The 17,977-nt window shown below is 39.9% G+C and overlaps 4 protein-coding genes across 6 annotated transcripts; all 4 read left to right on the top strand.

Moving 5' to 3' along the window:
- The first annotated feature begins 435 nt into the window (after positions 1-435).
- LOC108140419 (zinc finger HIT domain-containing protein 2) lies at positions 436-1,779 on the top strand. The gene is made up of 2 exons (XM_017263142.2): positions 436-535; positions 593-1,779. Exons 1-2 carry the CDS (start codon positions 507-509, stop codon positions 1,743-1,745), a joined length of 1,182 nt encoding a protein of 393 aa, XP_017118631.1. The 5' UTR covers positions 436-506; the 3' UTR covers positions 1,746-1,779.
- A 486-nt stretch (positions 1,780-2,265) lies between these two features.
- Positions 2,266-9,275, top strand: LOC108140736 (protein kinase C and casein kinase II substrate protein 3). 2 transcript variants are annotated; one of them, XM_017263712.2, is made up of 10 exons: positions 2,266-2,350; positions 4,057-4,163; positions 4,683-4,792; positions 6,381-6,718; positions 7,195-7,421; positions 7,486-7,606; positions 7,677-7,787; positions 7,840-8,060; positions 8,185-8,342; positions 8,433-9,275. In XM_017263712.2, the coding sequence occupies exons 2-10, from the start codon at positions 4,060-4,062 to the stop codon at positions 8,537-8,539; spliced, it is 1,497 nt and encodes a 498-aa protein (XP_017119201.1). In that variant the 5' UTR covers positions 2,266-2,350; positions 4,057-4,059; the 3' UTR covers positions 8,540-9,275. The 2 variants fall into 2 exon arrangements, with proteins under 2 accessions (XP_017119201.1, XP_017119202.1); XM_017263713.2 differs by lacking the exon at positions 2,266-2,350 and having other exon boundaries at positions 7,843-8,060.
- A 2,215-nt stretch (positions 9,276-11,490) lies between these two features.
- Positions 11,491-15,735, top strand: LOC108140781. 2 transcript variants are annotated; one of them, XM_041709607.1, is made up of 3 exons: positions 11,491-12,329; positions 12,389-12,677; positions 12,932-15,735. In XM_041709607.1, the coding sequence occupies exons 1-3, from the start codon at positions 11,653-11,655 to the stop codon at positions 14,111-14,113; spliced, it is 2,148 nt and encodes a 715-aa protein (XP_041565541.1). In that variant the 5' UTR covers positions 11,491-11,652; the 3' UTR covers positions 14,114-15,735. The 2 variants fall into 2 exon arrangements, with proteins under 2 accessions (XP_041565541.1, XP_017119259.1); XM_017263770.2 differs by having other exon boundaries at positions 11,491-12,335; positions 12,932-15,734.
- A 427-nt stretch (positions 15,736-16,162) lies between these two features.
- On the top strand, positions 16,163-17,099 carry LOC108140465 (homeobox protein GHOX-7). Its single transcript, XM_017263198.2, has one exon. It carries the CDS (start codon positions 16,536-16,538, stop codon positions 17,052-17,054), a length of 519 nt encoding a protein of 172 aa, XP_017118687.1. The 5' UTR covers positions 16,163-16,535; the 3' UTR covers positions 17,055-17,099.
- The last annotated feature ends 878 nt before the right edge of the window (positions 17,100-17,977 follow it).

Raw genomic sequence — 17,977 nt, 5'->3', positions numbered from 1 at the left:
AATATCGTTCTCTTAAGGTTGCCTGTGGGCGAAGTTGTTTATTATAGATCATAAACAAATATCTGATAGATCCATCCAGATTTTTATATTTATGTTTTCGAAAGAAAAGTATTTAAATCTATTATTTAATGATTTTTAAAGAAAAAAGTATTTGAGGTGCGTTTTATTATTCTTAAAAATTATTATTGTAACAAACAAATTCTACAAATAAGTGAGCTAATTCCAAGGAAAACAAAAGTTATTTTTCCCGTTTGTTGTGCTCGCCCTATGTACGTTTTTTTTTTCCTTTCTAATCCTAAGATATCTATAACCTAACTAAGTTTTAAGAATACCCTTTATTAAATAAAAAAAATTGTATAGCATATTCAAACCACTAAATAAGATTTAAAAAACCGTTACTTAGAGCTCACGCACTTTTATACATTTTTGGTAATACTAAAATACAGTCACACTCCACAAATCAGCTGCTTGCGACCGCATTATTTTATTTTGTTTATTTTTTGACCATGTCGGAATCCGAGGAAAAGTGTCACTTGTATGTACTTAACTATAAAATTAAAAGATAACTTTATAGCTTTTAAATCTCTCGCAGCTGTCGGGAAACGCCCTTCAAATACACATGCCCCAAGTGCAATGCCCTTTATTGCAGTGTGGGATGCTACAAATCCAAGGAGCACCTCAAATGTTCCGAGGAGTTCTACAAATCCTGCATTCAGGACGAACTTTCTGGCAACACTGTGACGCAGGAAAGCCAGGAGGACATGCGAAAAATATACGACATATTAAAGAGGATGCGGGAAACGGACGGCGGTTTCAACCCCCAGGACTTCGACACAGATGGATTGGAAAATCCATTGGATTCGGATGGAGGCGAAGAAGCTGAACTAGAAGATGAGGGGGAAGAAGATCCTGCCGAAAAAGACCCACGCGAGGAAGACTTTGAAGAAGACATTGCAGCTCGCCTGAAAGGAGTTGATATCAACGATGCGGATGAAGTTTGGAGCCGGCTAACCACGGAAGAGCAAGAGGAGTTCCAAAAGCTAATTACCAACGGCGACATTATGAAGCTCATGCCGGACTACAAGCCTTGGTGGAATAAGCCGAAGAACTCTAAGATTGTGGTCATTCCCACACCCGAAGAGGCTGCCAAGAAAGAGAACTCTGTGCCCGAGATATATGGTAACATTGCCAAGTTCTCGGACATATGCAACAAAACGCCTTCGCCCTGCCTGCACTACAATCTTTGGAACATCCTGAGCGCCTACGCCTGCGTGGCTCGTTTTTTTGGCGGCGAACAGCGAACCAATGCCAGCGAGGCGGTGGCCCATCTCGTGAATCTCAGCGCCACCTTGAAGTACGGCACCAACTTTGAGGATGCCGAGGACGCCATTGTCTCTGTCGAGATGGAGGCCATCACCACGGGCAATGGTCCGGCGGGTGCGGCAGCCGTGGGAAGTGCCGGAGCTGGAGCCAATTTCCTGGTCGAAAGCAGGGAGCAACTGCAGCAGGATGCCCGGCAGTTGATGGCTGCAAAGGATCACAAATTGGCCGCCTTAAGTGATGTGCTCCACCTGCTGCAGCAAACCAAGGCGATGAGCCGGCGGAAGAATCCTCAGGAAGCAGAGTTCCAGAAACTATTCGCCCTGGCCAGTGGAAGTGTGGAGCTAGATCGTAAGAAATTGTCCCAGCTGTTGCGGAAGATCGAGTTCATGCTGTCGTATGTGGCTCGGGAGGAGGTCCTGTGAGATTCCCGTCAAAATAAAAACTCTGTTTCCCAAATTCCATACCATTTTGTACTTATCTACATGCATATTTATTATCCTCGAAGATGGAAGCTATCATCGAACCTATTTCTCTTCTACTGCAGCCTTTTCAGCGTCTTTTCGTAAGTTTTAATCTAGTTTACACTGTCCTTTTTAATTTATTATACGACTGGTCAAATATTAAACAGAGATTTCAGTGAGTTTTGCGATCAATGTTTTTGAATTCGATTATTAGAACAATTACAAAATAAGAAAGCTGTGAACATTTAAAAAATATATATCGAAAGAGGGTCACCCCAATATTTTTAATAACTTTTTTTTGACATAATAAACCATTTAGTGTAAGCAACATTTTTTAAATTAAATTAACAGTTGAATAACTATCAAGATTCATATGCATAAAATAATAAAAAATTAATTTAACATTTAATTTAATACTGGTATTTAATAAATAGTATGTTTTTTTTGTAAGCCGCTTGGTATATTATAACGGCCACGACACGGTCACACTACACATAGTTTTTTTAGTTGGCGATTTCAGACACACACTCGAGTTGTAGTGCTTTTTTACGCTATTTTGTTATTTGGTAGGTGGTCGCTCCGCTCCGCAACTAGCAAAGTCTCAAAAACACTAAGCCGTGCATTATTTAATTACAATTTAAAGCGCAATGCAGCAGGGGCAGCAACAGCAAAAAAAGCGATCGCAATTTAGAACATTTCGTGTAAACGCGTTTGGGTGTAGCGGAATTTCACCTAAGTGTGTGTGTGTGTACACCGAGTCGATGTGTATGTGTGTGTGTTGATGTGCGTCTGGCAACAACAATAAATCCAATCGGCCAGCAAGTGCTCTTTCGTACACTTCGCCCAATAAAAATTTAATCGTAGCACCCATTTTAATCATAGCACCGAAAATCTTATGTAAGGTGCCTGGAACAACGATGCAAATATTTACAGTAAACGGTCGAGACACAAGTTCAATCTCAAAGATAAACGGGTTTACATTGGAGAGGGGGTGGAGGAGAGGCCACCTTATCGCCCGAGTGTGCGACGTGTTAGTTAAGGTGTGCGTGTGTGAGTGTGTGAGTGCCGTAAAGTTGCTTATCTATCTCCACAAATATGCGAAGTATGCGTCAACCTGTTTGTAAACTTTCTGTTGGCCATTTCTACTCACGAAAATCGCAAAGAGCCGCGAGATCCAATTGGCTATATGACTGCAAGCGGCATAATATTTGTTATTTTTAGCGATGAGGAAAACCAGTAAGCGCATCGCTTATGCCGATGACGCCCAAATCAAGTCAATGCCAGATTTAAAACCCACCAGTCGTCATCAATCTCGTAGTGTCTTTGTGTGTGCGGTGATTAAATTCCAGCGACGGTTATTATTTATATACATATAACCGGTCAATGTCTGATGATAACAAAACCGTTATTCACCATACGGGTGTGTAAGTGGACTTAAACCGCCTGCATTGTTTACAAACAGCTGATGCAGGGAAACTCCGCTGATAAGATATCATTTTTCCCACCGGAAAGTCAAAAAACATGCATACAATAACTTACACAGAAAGAAACATTTTAGTGATAATGAAGATTAAGACATAACCGAATTTGAATTCTAAAAGCAGTAAAAACATAATTTTTTTTTACATTGAATTGGATTTTAAATTAAACAAAATTCATTCATTTTATTAAGGAAAAGTTAAAAAAAATACCTAACTATTTCTGTTAAGTGCCTTGTTGATTTGGATTGTATAGGCTTATTTGTAAAGAAATAAAAATCTTAGTTTTATGTCGTTTAAAAAAATTGATTTAAAAATTAATCGTATTAGTTCACAAAATATATCTATTCACATAATATAATAATATCGAGGCTAAGGCTTTTTTTTGTATATGTGTAAGAATAAGTTTCGCAATGAGTCAGAAGTGATAAGTCCAATCTTTATCAATGGGGACACTCTGCGAAACCCCTTAGAAATACGGTCGTTGATAAAGCTCCGATAATTAAGGTCTACCTGTTGCATCAATACCCAAATTAGGAAAACAATTAATTTACCCACCGCCTGCCTCGTTTGGGTATAGTATATTGTTTAGCAAACGATTTGTTTGGCGAAGATAAACACTACGAAAATACAAGTTTGCGTATAAACAAAGAGCCCTGTTGTTGCCGCTACTGCTGCTTTGTGGAAGTTGTTTATGGCGGCAGCGTCTATTTACGTAACCGAAACTCATATTTTATGATTATTGCGCATAAGCCCCTCGTACGTGATTGATTAATATCGATTGACACCCACAGGAAATGTCCCACCATAGCGATGATCAGCTCCTGCAGGCTGGAAGCGATTCCTTCTGGGAGCCCGGCAACTACAAACGCACCACCAAGCGGATCGAAGATGGTTCCAAGTGAGTCGATAATCCCCGGGGAGTCCGAATGCACAGAGAAAAACCTTACGATAGTTATGTCATCCAAAAATAACATCACCTTAAAATTCAAAAACTTTCTGTTCGTTTTTTTCTTTTTATTTACGTTTAACCACCTGTGTCTACTCAGTAACAACAAACGTAATTGGTTTTACAATTAAAAGTTCGAGTAGGACTTATTTGTATGTAAAGAAAATAAGAAATAATTAGCCTTAAAGTTATATAAAAAAGTTTATTTTGGTATCGTTTTTTTTTGGTATTTGTGATCAACTTAGGATCGCGTTTTTGTTTTAACAGCATAAATAACAAACCAATCAAAAAGAAGGCTTGCCACAGACAAGTGATTTATATTTACCGACTTAATTAAAAGTTTTTCTCTGTGTGTAAGCACTTGGCCCTCTGGGTCATTGCCAGCAGAATCCATCGAAACCCGAATCCAAACCCAAATACAAGCCCAAACCGGTTTGCATTATTATGATTTTTGTCTCATTTCGCACGCAGACTCTGCAATGACCTACAGCAACTGATTCAGGAGCGTGCCGACATCGAGAAGGGATATGCGAAAAGCTTGCGCGCCTGGTCAAAGAAATGGGCTGAGCTCATTGAGAAAGGTGAGTGAGAAGCGGGTGGTAGTGGGAGTGTGGATGGCGGTTAGAGACAACATCTGTCATGTAAGCCTGCTGTTTGTTAATAATTCATTCAGTCGCGGGCTTGAGGCCCAGCGAAGCATCAAGTGACCCGCTCACGCTGAATTCCCACCACTTATTTGGCCCACTGGCTGTTCTTATTTTCTACATTCAGTACATCGTTCTGAGCATTGTTGTTGCCGTTGTGCGATAAGTGGCTTAAGCTATTAATGGCTCTTTTTTACGTTATTCGTTACCTCGTTTTTTCTCGGTTGTAGTCCGCAAAATTTTGCCACTGTGGTTCAAAGCTTTGGCAGCTTTAAAATATGTTAATGATTAGGAAGAGCAAAGTGTTTAGACTAACAAACATAAACATTTGCTTACCCGCTCACCTTGTTTTCAACATAAAATTTGGCAAAGGAGCTAAAAGAAATTGTATCTATTGTATTGTACCAAATACACAATTCAAGTTCTTTTCAATTATTTACAAAAGCTTTGAATGAATGTATTCTCATTTATAAAAACCTGTCCAAAAATGCTAAGTCCCATAAAAAAATGTATACCTACTTGGCATAGTCTTGATTACAAACCTTTTTTTAATTATTTCGTGCAAAGCCTGTTGTTTTGACGTTCGTTTTCTTAGTTTAGCTGGCGCCTAAGTTCCTTATTTATGGAATTGGGTCTCTGACCATTTTCGGCGGATGTCCGGCACAGTGTGCGCGCTTCTTCGTGATATGAAATCGAGTACAGCGCTTGCAAAGTTGGTAACCGCTTTGCCTCATTGCTGCCGCTGTTTCTATTGCTGCTATTTTCTGTGACCGCCTCTGCACGGAATTCTTAGTGTCCACTTTCACAGTAACCAGCGATGGGCAATTGCAAAAGCGACTACCAGTTCCTCCGCCTTCTCTTTTTATTTTCTTAGCTGGCCAGCGTAGTTGTGCGGAATTTGCCTAGCTGCGTCTGACCAAAGATACAGATACGAACACAGATACAGATACAGATACAGATATACTCGTAGTTAGAGATACGGAGATGCGGAGACCGAGAGGCAGAAGCGCTGGCCAGTGGCCAGTGGCCCATTGCCCGGCACCAAAGCGTCGCTTGAAATGGTTTCAAAAATCAATGCGACGGGAAAATAGAACGAGTTATTTCTGTGCTAAGCGTCTCAATTTCTTTATATCTTTGTCTGCGTGCTAGCGCTGGGGGAATTTGGGATAGTGAGTTGTTAGGCAAACGAGTTCCGTGCACTGCCAATTATAAGACGAGCATCATATTCATTTGATTGCGGTGTGCCAGCGTCCGATAAAAAATGCCAAAAATGTGCGATATTCTGTTTCTCGATCGCAGCACCCATACAAGCGCTCGCTCTCGTTCCCCAAGCTATTATATATGCCAATACCTATAGCCCTAGCTACCTATATCTTGCGGCTGCGGCTGATTAGATAAACCAAGTGTCCCAAGGGGCCCACGATGACGTCAGCGGCAGACAGCTCGACTTGGCGACACGCTTGTAATCTGTTGTTAATTGAGAATCGCTTTAAGAGATATATAACCGATACTTGATTTGTTCCAGGGCCGGAGTACGGGACCACGGAGGCGGCCTGGAAGGGCGTACTGACAGAATCGGAGCGCCTCTCCGACGTTCACATGAAGATCAAGGACAACCTGTGCAACGACGTCAACAGCCAGATCAAGACGTGGCAGAAGGAGAACTACCACCACACGCTCATGCAGATCAAGGAACGCAAGGACCTGGAGGATCTGTTCAAGAAGGCCCAGAAGCCCTGGGCCAAACTGCTGGCCAAGGTCGAGAAGGCCAAGGCGGACTACCATTCGGCCTGCAAGACGGAGCGCAGTGCTACCAACCAGGAGCGCAATGCCAATGCCGACAGCTCCTTGTCGCCGGATCAGGTGAGAGGCTTTGTGAAAATTAGCAAATATATAGCCTTGTTTATTAAGTTAAATATTTTTAGAAATAAATGAATTATAGCTCATTATGGGATGGAAGTTAGAGGCACCATATATGTATATGATTTCAGTTTATTTACTTTTATATGATAGAAACTATCCGAAATGTTTTTAATGATATTATGTTAGGACTTTGTTAAAATTGCCCATTAATTAAATTAAATAACAAAATAGAAAATCATTGGAAATATTTAAAGTTATTTCAAATAAAGTTAGGTGAATTATGTAAATGAAAACTAATTTTGGTTGCAGAAGGTAATCATTTCAATTTAATTCGACTTATTTGAATCTAATAATTTAATGTATTTATATAGAATCCTAAAATAATATTAAAAAAAACTAGCATAGCACTAGGTTTGAAATATGATACATACTTAATATCAAAGCATTTCTAATCCCATTTTTCTCTTCTCAACCAGGTAAAGAAAATGCACGATCGAGTGCAAAAGACCAAAGATCAAGTGCAAAAGTGCCGAGAAAAATACGAGCAGGCTATTGCCGAAATCACCAAATACAATTCGGTGTACATCGAGGACATGACATCCGTGTTCGATAAGTGCCAAACCTTTGAGAAGACGCGGTTGCAATTCTTCAAAGAAATCCTTTTTAATGTGCACTCGTGCCTCGACCTCACCAAAGTGCAAAGGTGTGACTGAATGTTAAATTTGAGCTGAAACTATCAATCTTACACTATTCTTTTTTGTCGACAGCCTGCCCCAAATCTACGAAGAGTTCTCCCACACGATCAACAATGCAGACCACCAAAAAGATCTGAAATGGTGGTCGAACAATCATGGTATTAACATGGCCATGAACTGGCCATCGTTTGTGGTGAGTTTGCTATTACATTGAACAACATAGCACCGGTCAGCCACTAATGGAACTTCCGTTTTGTTAACAGGAATACACGGAGGAGTTCCGTGACATTGCCAAGGGAAACAAATCAAAAGAGGCACTGCCGGCAGCCCCCATCACGCTCATCAATCAGCGACCCGTGGCCGAGGATGTGCACGTAAGCTAGTCGACTGTGCAGTAATTAAAATCAGACTAAGCCAGTTTTTCAGCAGGAATACCCAACGACAAACAGCCTGAAGAAGAACACCAGCACCTTGGGCAGCGTCAGCAGCAGAGCGAGTGTGAAGAGCGACATGGCGACCACGCAATCCTCAGCCACCACAGCCGAAGCCAAAACGTCGGCGGCGGCAACAGCAGCGGTAGCAACGGGAGCGGCGGCCACGGCGGCTTCAGCGGCATCGGCGGCATCCAATCGCAATCCGAGCGTAACGTAAGTTGAAACAGTTTGTATTGTTTTGAATTACACTCGGACTGCTCGCTCGCTGCCCCAGAGACACGTCGCGTTGAATGCGCTCATTTTCATTGAACTAATTGATTTCAATTTGTATACACAGCAACGGCAACGGCAAAGCCGATGCAAATCCATTCGACGAGGAGGAGGAGTGGGACGAGGGCGACAACGTGCTGGTGGACAACGGTGAGCCGGGCGTGCCGGTCAAAGCGCTCTATGATTACGAGGGCGCTGAAAGTGATGAGCTCACATTCAAGCAAGGTGTGTAAGTGTGTGGAAGCCCTCCACATGATATGATAATCTCCAATGGCCAGCTCTCAACCCCTTTCGTCTTTCGCTCTGCTCTTTCAGGTGATGTTTTCGAGAAGCTCGAAGATGAAGACGAACAAGGCTGGTGCAAGGGACGCATGAATGGGCGCGTCGGCCTGTATCCGGCCAACTATGTGGAGACCGCGTAAGCCGGCGGAGCGGAATAGTGGGAGTCGTTAAGCAGATAATATACATACAGATACGTATATGTAGCATTACAGCGAGGTTAGAGACGCATTACGGATTGCGTATACAGTAAAACAGTCGTTGATGAAAATATTACCATACATATGTATTAGAAATTGTTATGAGCAATCGCTCGCACTATACGTATTGATATAGTGCAGCATCAGAGGCATTGGGGCGTTTAATCTTCATACGAGCAGTGGATGCACCGATACCAATCACGATCCCGATCCCAATACCGATCAACCAACCAACCTACCAATCAACTCACCAACATTAGCAATGCGGCCGTTAGCAGGCCGATACGAACATTCAGATATGTAACAGAAAACTTAGCGTAAAGTCGTCAACAGAACAATAAGTGTAAATGTCAGTGTATAAAATGACATTACAAATTATATGTATTATGTAATTTATGCTATGTATAACAAACTGAAACTGAAATTATGTATTTTTTGTCACGATGCGGCCGCATTTTTACTCCCTCTCTGCGCCGTAAACCTTTTTTGTGGTCAGCCGGGGGGCGCAGCGTAATCCTTGGCAAATTCAGATATTGTACATGCATAGCATTTGTAATGCGTTTCTTGAACATTTTATTATTTATGAAGTTTTGTGTATACATACGTATTGGATTATGTATACTGTACATGTACATTTTTAAATGACTTAAATTATTGAAATAAAACAAACAAAACACGATATTGTACCGCTTTTTTTTTAGTCCTATTAAGATGCTGGCCGACTAATTTGCACTTATTTTTTATATTGTAAACATAAATGCTTGTCACAGACTTTCAATGACTTTATATGAAGTGTGTGGTATGCTTTTGGGGTGGGAAGATAAAGATTTCATCGCTATTGGATTTAACCGAGAGTGGCATAAACTTGCTGACATAAACCGGCTTAAACTTGGTAAAAAGTTATAAAAAGTGTTTATTTAAAAATGATACTACAATATCGAAAAGATTGGAAGTAGTAGATATTGTATTCATGATGCATTACACAAACTAACAAATTAATTAATTAAAAATAAAATAATTATTTTTGGATAAGTTTAATAAGTTTTTAAATTATAGTACCTATTTAATTTTTTTGTCTTTGCTTAAATTTTCCTAAAAGTGTTTTGTTTTTAACAGTAATCGATCTTATTAAAAGCTTATAAACATTTTTCAGTGTGCATGTTTCCTTTTTCAATGCTTACCCATATTCTGTAAGCAGATAATAATAGAATTATTACAATGCCGCATGCAGTGAGAACTCACCTTCATTATTTAAATTTGCAACAGCGCATCATTTTACAATAACATTTTAACTACCTTGCAAACCTTATTGACTTGACGTTTGGCTCTTTTGGGAAGCAGATGAGAGCATTGACTGCTACTTCGAGCACGTGGAGAAATTTGTTACAAGACAATTACTTTTACTTACTTAAAACATACATGAAGCGCGCACAAAACTTTGTTTACGCAAATTATTACTTAGTTAATTATCTAATTCGTTGTTCACATACTGCAAAACATATTTTTCTTCACAGCCTGCTTTAAAATACTAGTCGAGATTGCCTGAACAACTCGCAAATTTCAATCAGATAAGCGTACTACAGTACATAGCTCTTAGTAAGAGAATTTAATTTTTTATCTTTTTATTTTGCAATAAAAACGTTAAAGCTGCTTTGACTATTATAACTTTGCCAAGTCATGTTTTTGGTGAAGATCGTGCTTAATTGTGAATGATATATACGTCTGCCTTGGATGGGATCTCAACCTTAAAAATGTTTTTTTTAATTAATTATAAAAAAAATCAAAAATTAAAACCGATGCTCTTTTATTTTTAATTTTGTTGTCTTTGGTATAAATTTTTGTTTATTTGAGTCAATGAGTTAAAAAAATAAAATAATTAAATAAGTAATACTCCATATTTATTTGACGCGCCTAATTTTTATATTTATTTTCATGCTAAAAATAATTATGTTAATTTATTGTATAAGAAGTGAATTTAAAAAACCTAGTTTTGTTATTTACAGCTCTGGTAATATATAATCAAAAGCAAATTAAATATTTGGCACGTTCAAAAACCAGCAAAAAACACAGTTTGTTCTTAGTAACTCAATATTATTCTTAGATTCTTAAAACAAAGAAGCAATTGAAATCAGTTTGTCTGATCATTTCATTTGCGCTTGTGTTGTGTAAAGCCAATAAGCAAATTCTAAAAACAGAAAAACTCTCCGTTCTTATCAAGAGAATTTTCAGCAAGAGTCAAATATTTTTGGTCCACATATCCTATATACAGCTTTAACCAAAAAATATCAACACTCAAGAAATATTTAAATGTTCACCCTAAATACAGTTCTAAGTTCTTCAATTTTTAAAAACAAAAGAAAGCTCAATTTTTAAGATATTTAGGAAACGAAATAGTTCTATTAAGTCCAAATTTAACATTTTTGCTTAAAGAATCATTTTAGATGCTTTTTATATTAAGCATGATGTAAAGATCAGTTTTTCAAAAATATTTAAATAGGTTTAGACTCTGGGCGATTTTAAAGAAGTGTAGCTTTGCCTTTTTCTGCACGCATACTTTTGGGATTGGCACTCTATTCAACTCAATAGATCGACGGTAAAAATGGGTAAAAACTCGTTTTTTTAAGTCTAACTCTTTGCAGCTTAAGGTGTATACGTTCTTCCTCACTGCTTTTCATGCAAAATAAATATTTTGAAAGTTTCACACTTTTCCGTCTTATAGTATTGTTAGGTAATTATTCACTTTAAATTTTTTTCATATGTTTTTTGATAAATTAGAAATAGTGTCTTGGTGGTGCTATTGTTTTTCCCCAACTGTATGTATTGTATAATGTTTAGACATAGAGAGCCGCTAGCATTCCGTGCTGATAGTTGAGGCTGGTGCAGTTGCCCACACAACCGCGAACGGAGCGCACATATGGATGGGCTCCGGTTACTATTATATTCCGGAAGTTGGCTGATAACGCACAATCATAAATGAAAACACAGGCTGAATTAAAATTCGAATAAACATAATAAATTAGCACAAAACATGCTTTTAGTCTGTATTGTCACTAAACATGTCGAACATTAAATACCAACCTATTCCAACGGAGGACGAACTGCCCAGGGAAGAGAAGCCTCCAAAATGGATAGTAAAAATATGCTTTTTAATCGTCGTTCTCCTGATAATCGCGTTTTATGACTTGAATGCCCAGGAGCAGCAGATAGGTAGTACAACTGAGGCTTATACAGGTCCTTCGGAGATCTCTTTGGACCCAAGTACAACCAATACTCCTTGGGATTCTTCGAGTCTATTGGATGTTCCATATGATACCAGTACAATAGAAGTGACGGAGATTGCTTTGAGTGCTGTAACAGAGGGTAAAACTAAGAACTCAGACTTTACCCATTTTCAAACGGAGGAGATTACAGAAATCACACTGGAGGTCAGCACTTGGAGTAATGTATCGGATGTTGTAGAACCAGAATCCCAATATGCATTAGAAACTGAATCGGGCGTGAAGTACTTTGTAAATAGCCCTGAGTGTCAAATGAGTCATCCGAATCCCTTTGCTAGCAACATCCTGAAGATCTACAGGAAGCATCACTATATAGTGTGTGATCAAAGTAGCGACATGATCAAAGTGATCTTCAACAAAACGGACAGCACCTACAGACTTCACATGCAAGATGGCTGTAAATGCTGCTACAAGCAGATCCTTCGAGCAGGAGTTGCAACCATGGCTGACCACCGGTACAGGTAAGTCTTAAAGATGATCCAGAGATGGTCACTAAGGATGGACATTTCGGCAGGCTGCGTCCGTGCGTAGATCTCCAGCAGGACTCCTTAGTACCGACTGATGTAACTGCCATGATAACCTATTGCCGTTGGCCACCGTATGACAAGGTGTCGCAAAAGGATGCCTTTAGTTTTGTGCATCCTCGGAGAGATACCCTTAATGACTCAAGTCCGGACAAAATGCCAAGCGTTTTGCTTTGGGGCATCGATTCCATATCCCGCATGACCCTCGAAAGGGCCATGCCCCAGATGCACGAGTACCTGAACACACAGCACTGGTTCGAGCTTCAGGGCTATAATAAGGTACTTAAGTATATAATATATTTTTGAATATCCCTTGATTCTCAATTCACTCCCATTCGAAATCCCAACGAAAATAATATTGCTCGTACAAATTGCTGAATAATCTTTTATTGAGCTCCATTTGAATGTATATGTTCATTACGTTATGTTTTTGATTGAATTGCATTGTATGACTTTAATTTTAAGGGGAATGAAAAGAGTTAAATTTGTAAAATTGACCATAATTAATGCAATTACTTACATCTCTGCACTAGATGGGCGACAACACATTTCCCAATCTGATGGCGGTGCTAACGGGATTCAACAAAACCTTCGCCTACGCACAATGCCGACCTGACAAGGTGGGTGGTCTGGACGCCTGCCCACTCATTTGGAAGGACTTCAAGGCCAAGGGCTACACAACGGCCTTCGCCGAGGACTGGAGCGAGTACTCCACTTTCGACTATTCGAGCAGGGGCTTCTTCAAGCCGCCGACGGACGTGTACGGCAGACCATTGATCCTGGCCGTCGAGAAGGAGCTGAAGCAAACAAGGCAGAGTAATCTGCCTTACTGCCTGGGACGCAAGCCGGCTGCGGAGTATATCTACGACCTGGGCGTCCAGTTCGCCAGCGTCAACCGGAACAGCACTTTCTTTGGCATGTTCTGGACCAACACCTTCAGCCACAACGACTTTTCCATGCCCTCCGCCATGGACGCGAGGATGGTGAACTACATGCGGACATTGGACAAAAGTGGAGTGATGGACAACACCCTCATCATCTTCTTCAGCGATCATGGTTCCAGATTTGGACCACTACGCAAGTTGGACAGCGGCTTCGTGGAAGAACGTCTGCCCTTCATCTATATCCGTGTGCCCCACTGGATCCGCGAGAAGTATCCGAAACTGCTGCACAACCTGCAGGTGAACAGGAATCGCCTCACATCGCCGTACGACATCCATGCCACCCTGAGGCACTTCCTGGAGCTGGACACTCCGCCGGATCAGCTGCCACGTCCCGAGGGCTGCCCCACCTGCCACAGCGTGCTCGTGGAGGCGGACTGGTCCCGCAATTGCTCCCAGGCCGGGATCGAGGAGCACTGGTGCGCCTGCGACCGCTTCGCCAAGCTGTCCGCAACGGACCCCAGGGCCCGGATCATGTCCACTCAGCTGGTGGAGGCCGTCAACGGGTTTGTGGCCGGCAAAAAGGGAGCGCACCGGTGCCGGCGGCTCAGCCTGAGCCGTATATCATCGGTGCAGCAAAGGGGCAGCACAAACCAGTATCTGATCCAACTAAAGGCCCAACCCGGAAACGCCATCTTGGAGGCCACGGTTCAGTGGGATGAGAGTGCCCAGCGGATCTCCATCCGGGTGCCCAGCATCAGTCGCTTGGACAGCTACTTCGGCATGTCGGGCTGCACCTCGGTTAAGGAGACCAAAAAGTTTTGCATCTGCTGAATTGTGAATTGTGTAGCCTGAGTTCTGAATCCTGGACAACCGCAAGACCGCACAAAAAAGGACTCGCTACCATAATCTGTCGGATCTCGGGGCCTTTGTTCCGGGAAGGTAAGGAGCATATCACCAGGGTTGATCTCCGGGCGGATGGTTAGTGGCTGACAACTACTTGGGCAAAATAATTGCGGCCTGGCGATTGTGCGAATGGAAAATTAGTTGACAATTACATGACAATTGGCAGATACTCGGGTAATTGCCTTGTGATTGGAAAAAGATACCAGCGCAAATTAACTTAATTCTTTCCAAACATTTTTGTTAAGTAGTGTAAGCTGGAGCTTAAGTAATATTAGATATATCCTTCATGCTCAATTCCAACTGGCCAGCTTACTAAATAGGGTTATCTGTCTTATTTAAAAAGGGTAACGTGTGCCCGTAGACACTTTGCTTTTCTATAGTTAATCCATTCAATTAATAGATTAAGAAGCCAAAGTGATATAAAGTTTATAAAGATAAGATAAGAGCCAACATATCTAAATGAAATGGAAAGAGAATGTTTAGTAACCAATGGAGATAAACTTACTTTCAGCAACATTAATAACACAGTTAAGGTGCTTAGTTAATTATCATTTTTTACTTTTAAGGATATATTTGAATTAATTTACACCCCAGCTTAAATAAATATCGTAATTGTAATTTAGTTCGCCGGAAGAGCTGATTACTCGCCAGTTGTTTTTCACTCTTAGATAAAAGAACATTCTGTAAATGTGTTGACCCCATTTAGTTATTTGTTATTAATGTAGTGAGTTTTATATCCCTTTATAAGCCTTATTTTTATAAAAAAAAATGTTCATTATCGTTATTTAGTTTACAAAATACCGGGAACTCTTGGAGTCTTGGTGACTCTTTATCAGGGAGTTGCAATGTTCTGATAAGTGGTTTTACTTAGAATTATAGCATGTAAACGGTTGTTGAACTTGTTGATACAGAATTGAAATCAGAGCATTTATTTTTTAATTGACACTATCTTCAAGGCTTTAAGTTATTCTGATAAAAATATTTTTTTTATAATTTTAATATTTATATGTTTTTGGACTTCTTTAATTTCAACAGAATTCTTTATCGCTTTGATTGGCACTGCCTTAAGGTTTTATGTCATTCAGCAGAATTATATCACTTAATTTTTATTTGTAAGTGTAAAATTAGTTGTATTTTAAATTCTTCATTCTTTATTTCCGCAACATTTTTTAATTAAATTCATTAACGCTACGATTTATATTACCTTAAATAAACATAAAAATAAATAAATAAACATAAAAATAAAGCAAAGACCACAAACTGAAAAAAAAAACTCAAACTCATTAGGTATTAAAACTATAGAATATGTTAAATGCAATTTATTAAATTTAATTAAATTTATATCATTAAACTGATATATATATCAGAGAATCGCTGAATATACTGTCATTAGCAAGCTTTTTTCGTTTCAACATTGCTCAATGGCATAGTATGTTTCCGTATTCTGACTATCCAATGGTTATTTTCAATTAACAGTGTAATTGATACTTTAAGAACGTACCGAGGGTTGGCTCAAAACTCGTTTTGCAAAGGCAACTGTTATGAAAACAAATTTACGAATCAATCAAAACATACGCGCATCAAAATATATCAGGCTCAACTTGTTTTCCCATCCAAAGGGATGGAATGGAATGGGATCCGATAGGATGGCCGGGCTAAAGAAAAAACATGGATGCGGATGAGTTCACCAAGTGGAAAGAGGAGGGAATCACCCTGCGAAAGATAACCACAACAAATCAAAAACTATCAAAAATGTGTTATGCTCGTTTCCCATTAAAATATGTTTGCATGGAAAACAGCATGAGATCTAATCATATGCTTTTTCATATATATTTAATATATGTCTTGCGAAATTGAATTTATCATTGAAAAGTTAAACAAACTATACATCAACTCCATAAAAGTTATCCTCCAAATCAATAATGCTTAACTTAACTGTTTATTAAAAATGTAATTTAGTTAATTGGGATTAGGTAGATGTGCTCACCCTTCCAATAAAGGGTATACAGATAGCATTAAACGGAAGCGCAGTCACAGCAAACATTTGATGAAGACAATCGAACTCGTGCAGTTTATAATCTCATCCACTGATAAGGGTAACATAATTGGGCCAAGGGATGGCTACCTGGCCGGAGCTGGGAAACGCCTATTAAACGCCTCGCTGCCTCCGAACGAGATTTGAATTGGGCCAGGCCAATCTCTTTGTCCTGCCAGACAGGGATGGCCATACCCTGCTGCCTGCGATGCAAATGGCGGCGATGGGAGGTCCTTGCATAAATAGCTCGTGGCTGCGCAGCGAACTCAGCAGTAGCACTTCGACCAGCCCGAGGAAAGGATCGATCGTCCGAGGATGAGTGACTTCAGCATCGAGTATATTCTGAATCGCGCCGGCGACAGATATGTGGGAACCAATGCTTCTCTGGGTGTCCTGCAGCGGTTCCATCCGTACGCCCAACCATTGTATTCCTCCAAGGAGCAGCAGAGGAGATCCCCTCCAGCAGTGGCCGAGTGTCAGGTTCCCGTTTACGACTGGCTGCAGTACACCCGCTACCATCCGCCCAAGCTGCCCAGGGCCCTGCGGCAAAGTGCCCCCGCCAAAAGGACTCCCGGCCGCCTGCCCCGCATCCCATTCACTCCCCACCAGCTGCAGGCTTTGGAGGGTGCCTACAAGGAGTCCAACTACCTGAGCGCCGAGGACGCCAACAAGCTTGCCGAATCCCTGGAGCTGACCAACACGCGGGTCAAGATCTGGTTCCAGAACCGGAGGGCCCGCGAACGACGGGAAAAGCGCGACAAGGACGAGAGCTGCGACTCCACCTTCTCCTCGAATGCCTCCAGTCCGGAACCGGAAATGATTGTTGTAGCTTAAGTTGGTGGGGAATCCATACCTATGGCTGTTACTGTGTAACCTCACATTCAAATTAAGTGGCTTTCTGTAAATACATTTACTTCATTTTAAGATATATTTATAATCAAAATATAACTTCTAAGTCTTTTGAAAATGGTATATCTAAAATTTTTTGGGTTAATATGGGCTTTCTGATTTGTAGGTTTTGAAATCTCTTACAACTTATCTAAATGAGCAAATTTAGTCAAATGTTATATTCATAACATGAAACCAAGTTTATCAAAAGAAAATAAAAGACATAAAACAACTTTTGATTTTATCGGAATGAAAAGCCCTAAACATTATTTAGTGAATAACTTTCATAGTGATATATATATATATATATATATATATATCATATATATATATATATATATATATATAGCCGCGTTTATTTAAGACTTTATTTTTATTTTGCAATTGTTTTAATTATTGAAAACTTATTTTTAAATTTGTTTGCCAATAATGATCTTTCCAACGTAATAATTTCTTGTTGATAGATGGGTTCAACACACTTTAATGTTTTAATGCTTTACAATTAATAAATTACGACTATATGTATATCTGAAAATTGTGCACAACTTGTTTTCAATTGAAAAGAAAGCGGTAAGTTTTACTCAAGCTTAAAAATATTTTAAATATATATTTCAATCGTTTTTCAAACTATAATAAACAAAATGTATCCATAAATAAAAAAAAATATATATTTGCTATTTAATTTAAATTCCATTAAGTTTTCAACTAACAACCACCTTTTTTGTAGATACAGGCGTATCCATGTCACCTGATGCAAATTGAATATGGATTGAGTAATTTAATATTTCTTTGCGGAACTGGTTGACTACATTGGTTTTCTTTCTCATGGCAGCAACGCATTCGAATAATGGGATCAAACGCAGCCGACC

Source organism: Drosophila elegans, unplaced genomic scaffold (assembly GCF_018152505.1).
Source record: "Drosophila elegans isolate 14027-0461.03 unplaced genomic scaffold, ASM1815250v1 contig_476, whole genome shotgun sequence".
Classification (NCBI taxonomy): domain Eukaryota; kingdom Metazoa; phylum Arthropoda; class Insecta; order Diptera; family Drosophilidae; genus Drosophila; species Drosophila elegans.
Note: the sequence above shows the minus strand (reverse complement) of the source record. Positions and strands in the feature narration are given on the sequence as shown.

Coding starts and splice junctions, on each gene's coding strand:
- LOC108140419 (XM_017263142.2), top strand. CDS start 507: ATGTCGGAATCCGAGGAAAAGTGTCACTT. Junction 536..592: donor TCCGAGGAAAAGTGTCACTT/GTATGTACTTAA, acceptor AATCTCTCGCAG/CTGTCGGGAAACGCCCTTCA.
- LOC108140465 (XM_017263198.2), top strand. CDS start 16,536: ATGAGTGACTTCAGCATCGAGTATATTCTGAATCGCGCCGGCGACAGA.
- LOC108140781 (XM_017263770.2), top strand. CDS start 11,653: ATGTCGAACATTAAATACCAACCTATTCCAACGGAGGACGAACTGCCC. Junction 12,336..12,388: donor ATGGCTGACCACCGGTACAG/GTAAGTCTTAAA, acceptor ACATTTCGGCAG/GCTGCGTCCGTGCGTAGATC. Junction 12,678..12,931: donor AGCTTCAGGGCTATAATAAG/GTACTTAAGTAT, acceptor TCTCTGCACTAG/ATGGGCGACAACACATTTCC.
- LOC108140736 (XM_017263712.2), top strand. CDS start 4,060: ATGTCCCACCATAGCGATGATCAGCTCCTGCAGGCTGGAAGCGATTCC. Junction 4,793..6,380: donor GGCTGAGCTCATTGAGAAAG/GTGAGTGAGAAG, acceptor GATTTGTTCCAG/GGCCGGAGTACGGGACCACG. Junction 8,061..8,184: donor AATCGCAATCCGAGCGTAAC/GTAAGTTGAAAC, acceptor TTGTATACACAG/CAACGGCAACGGCAAAGCCG.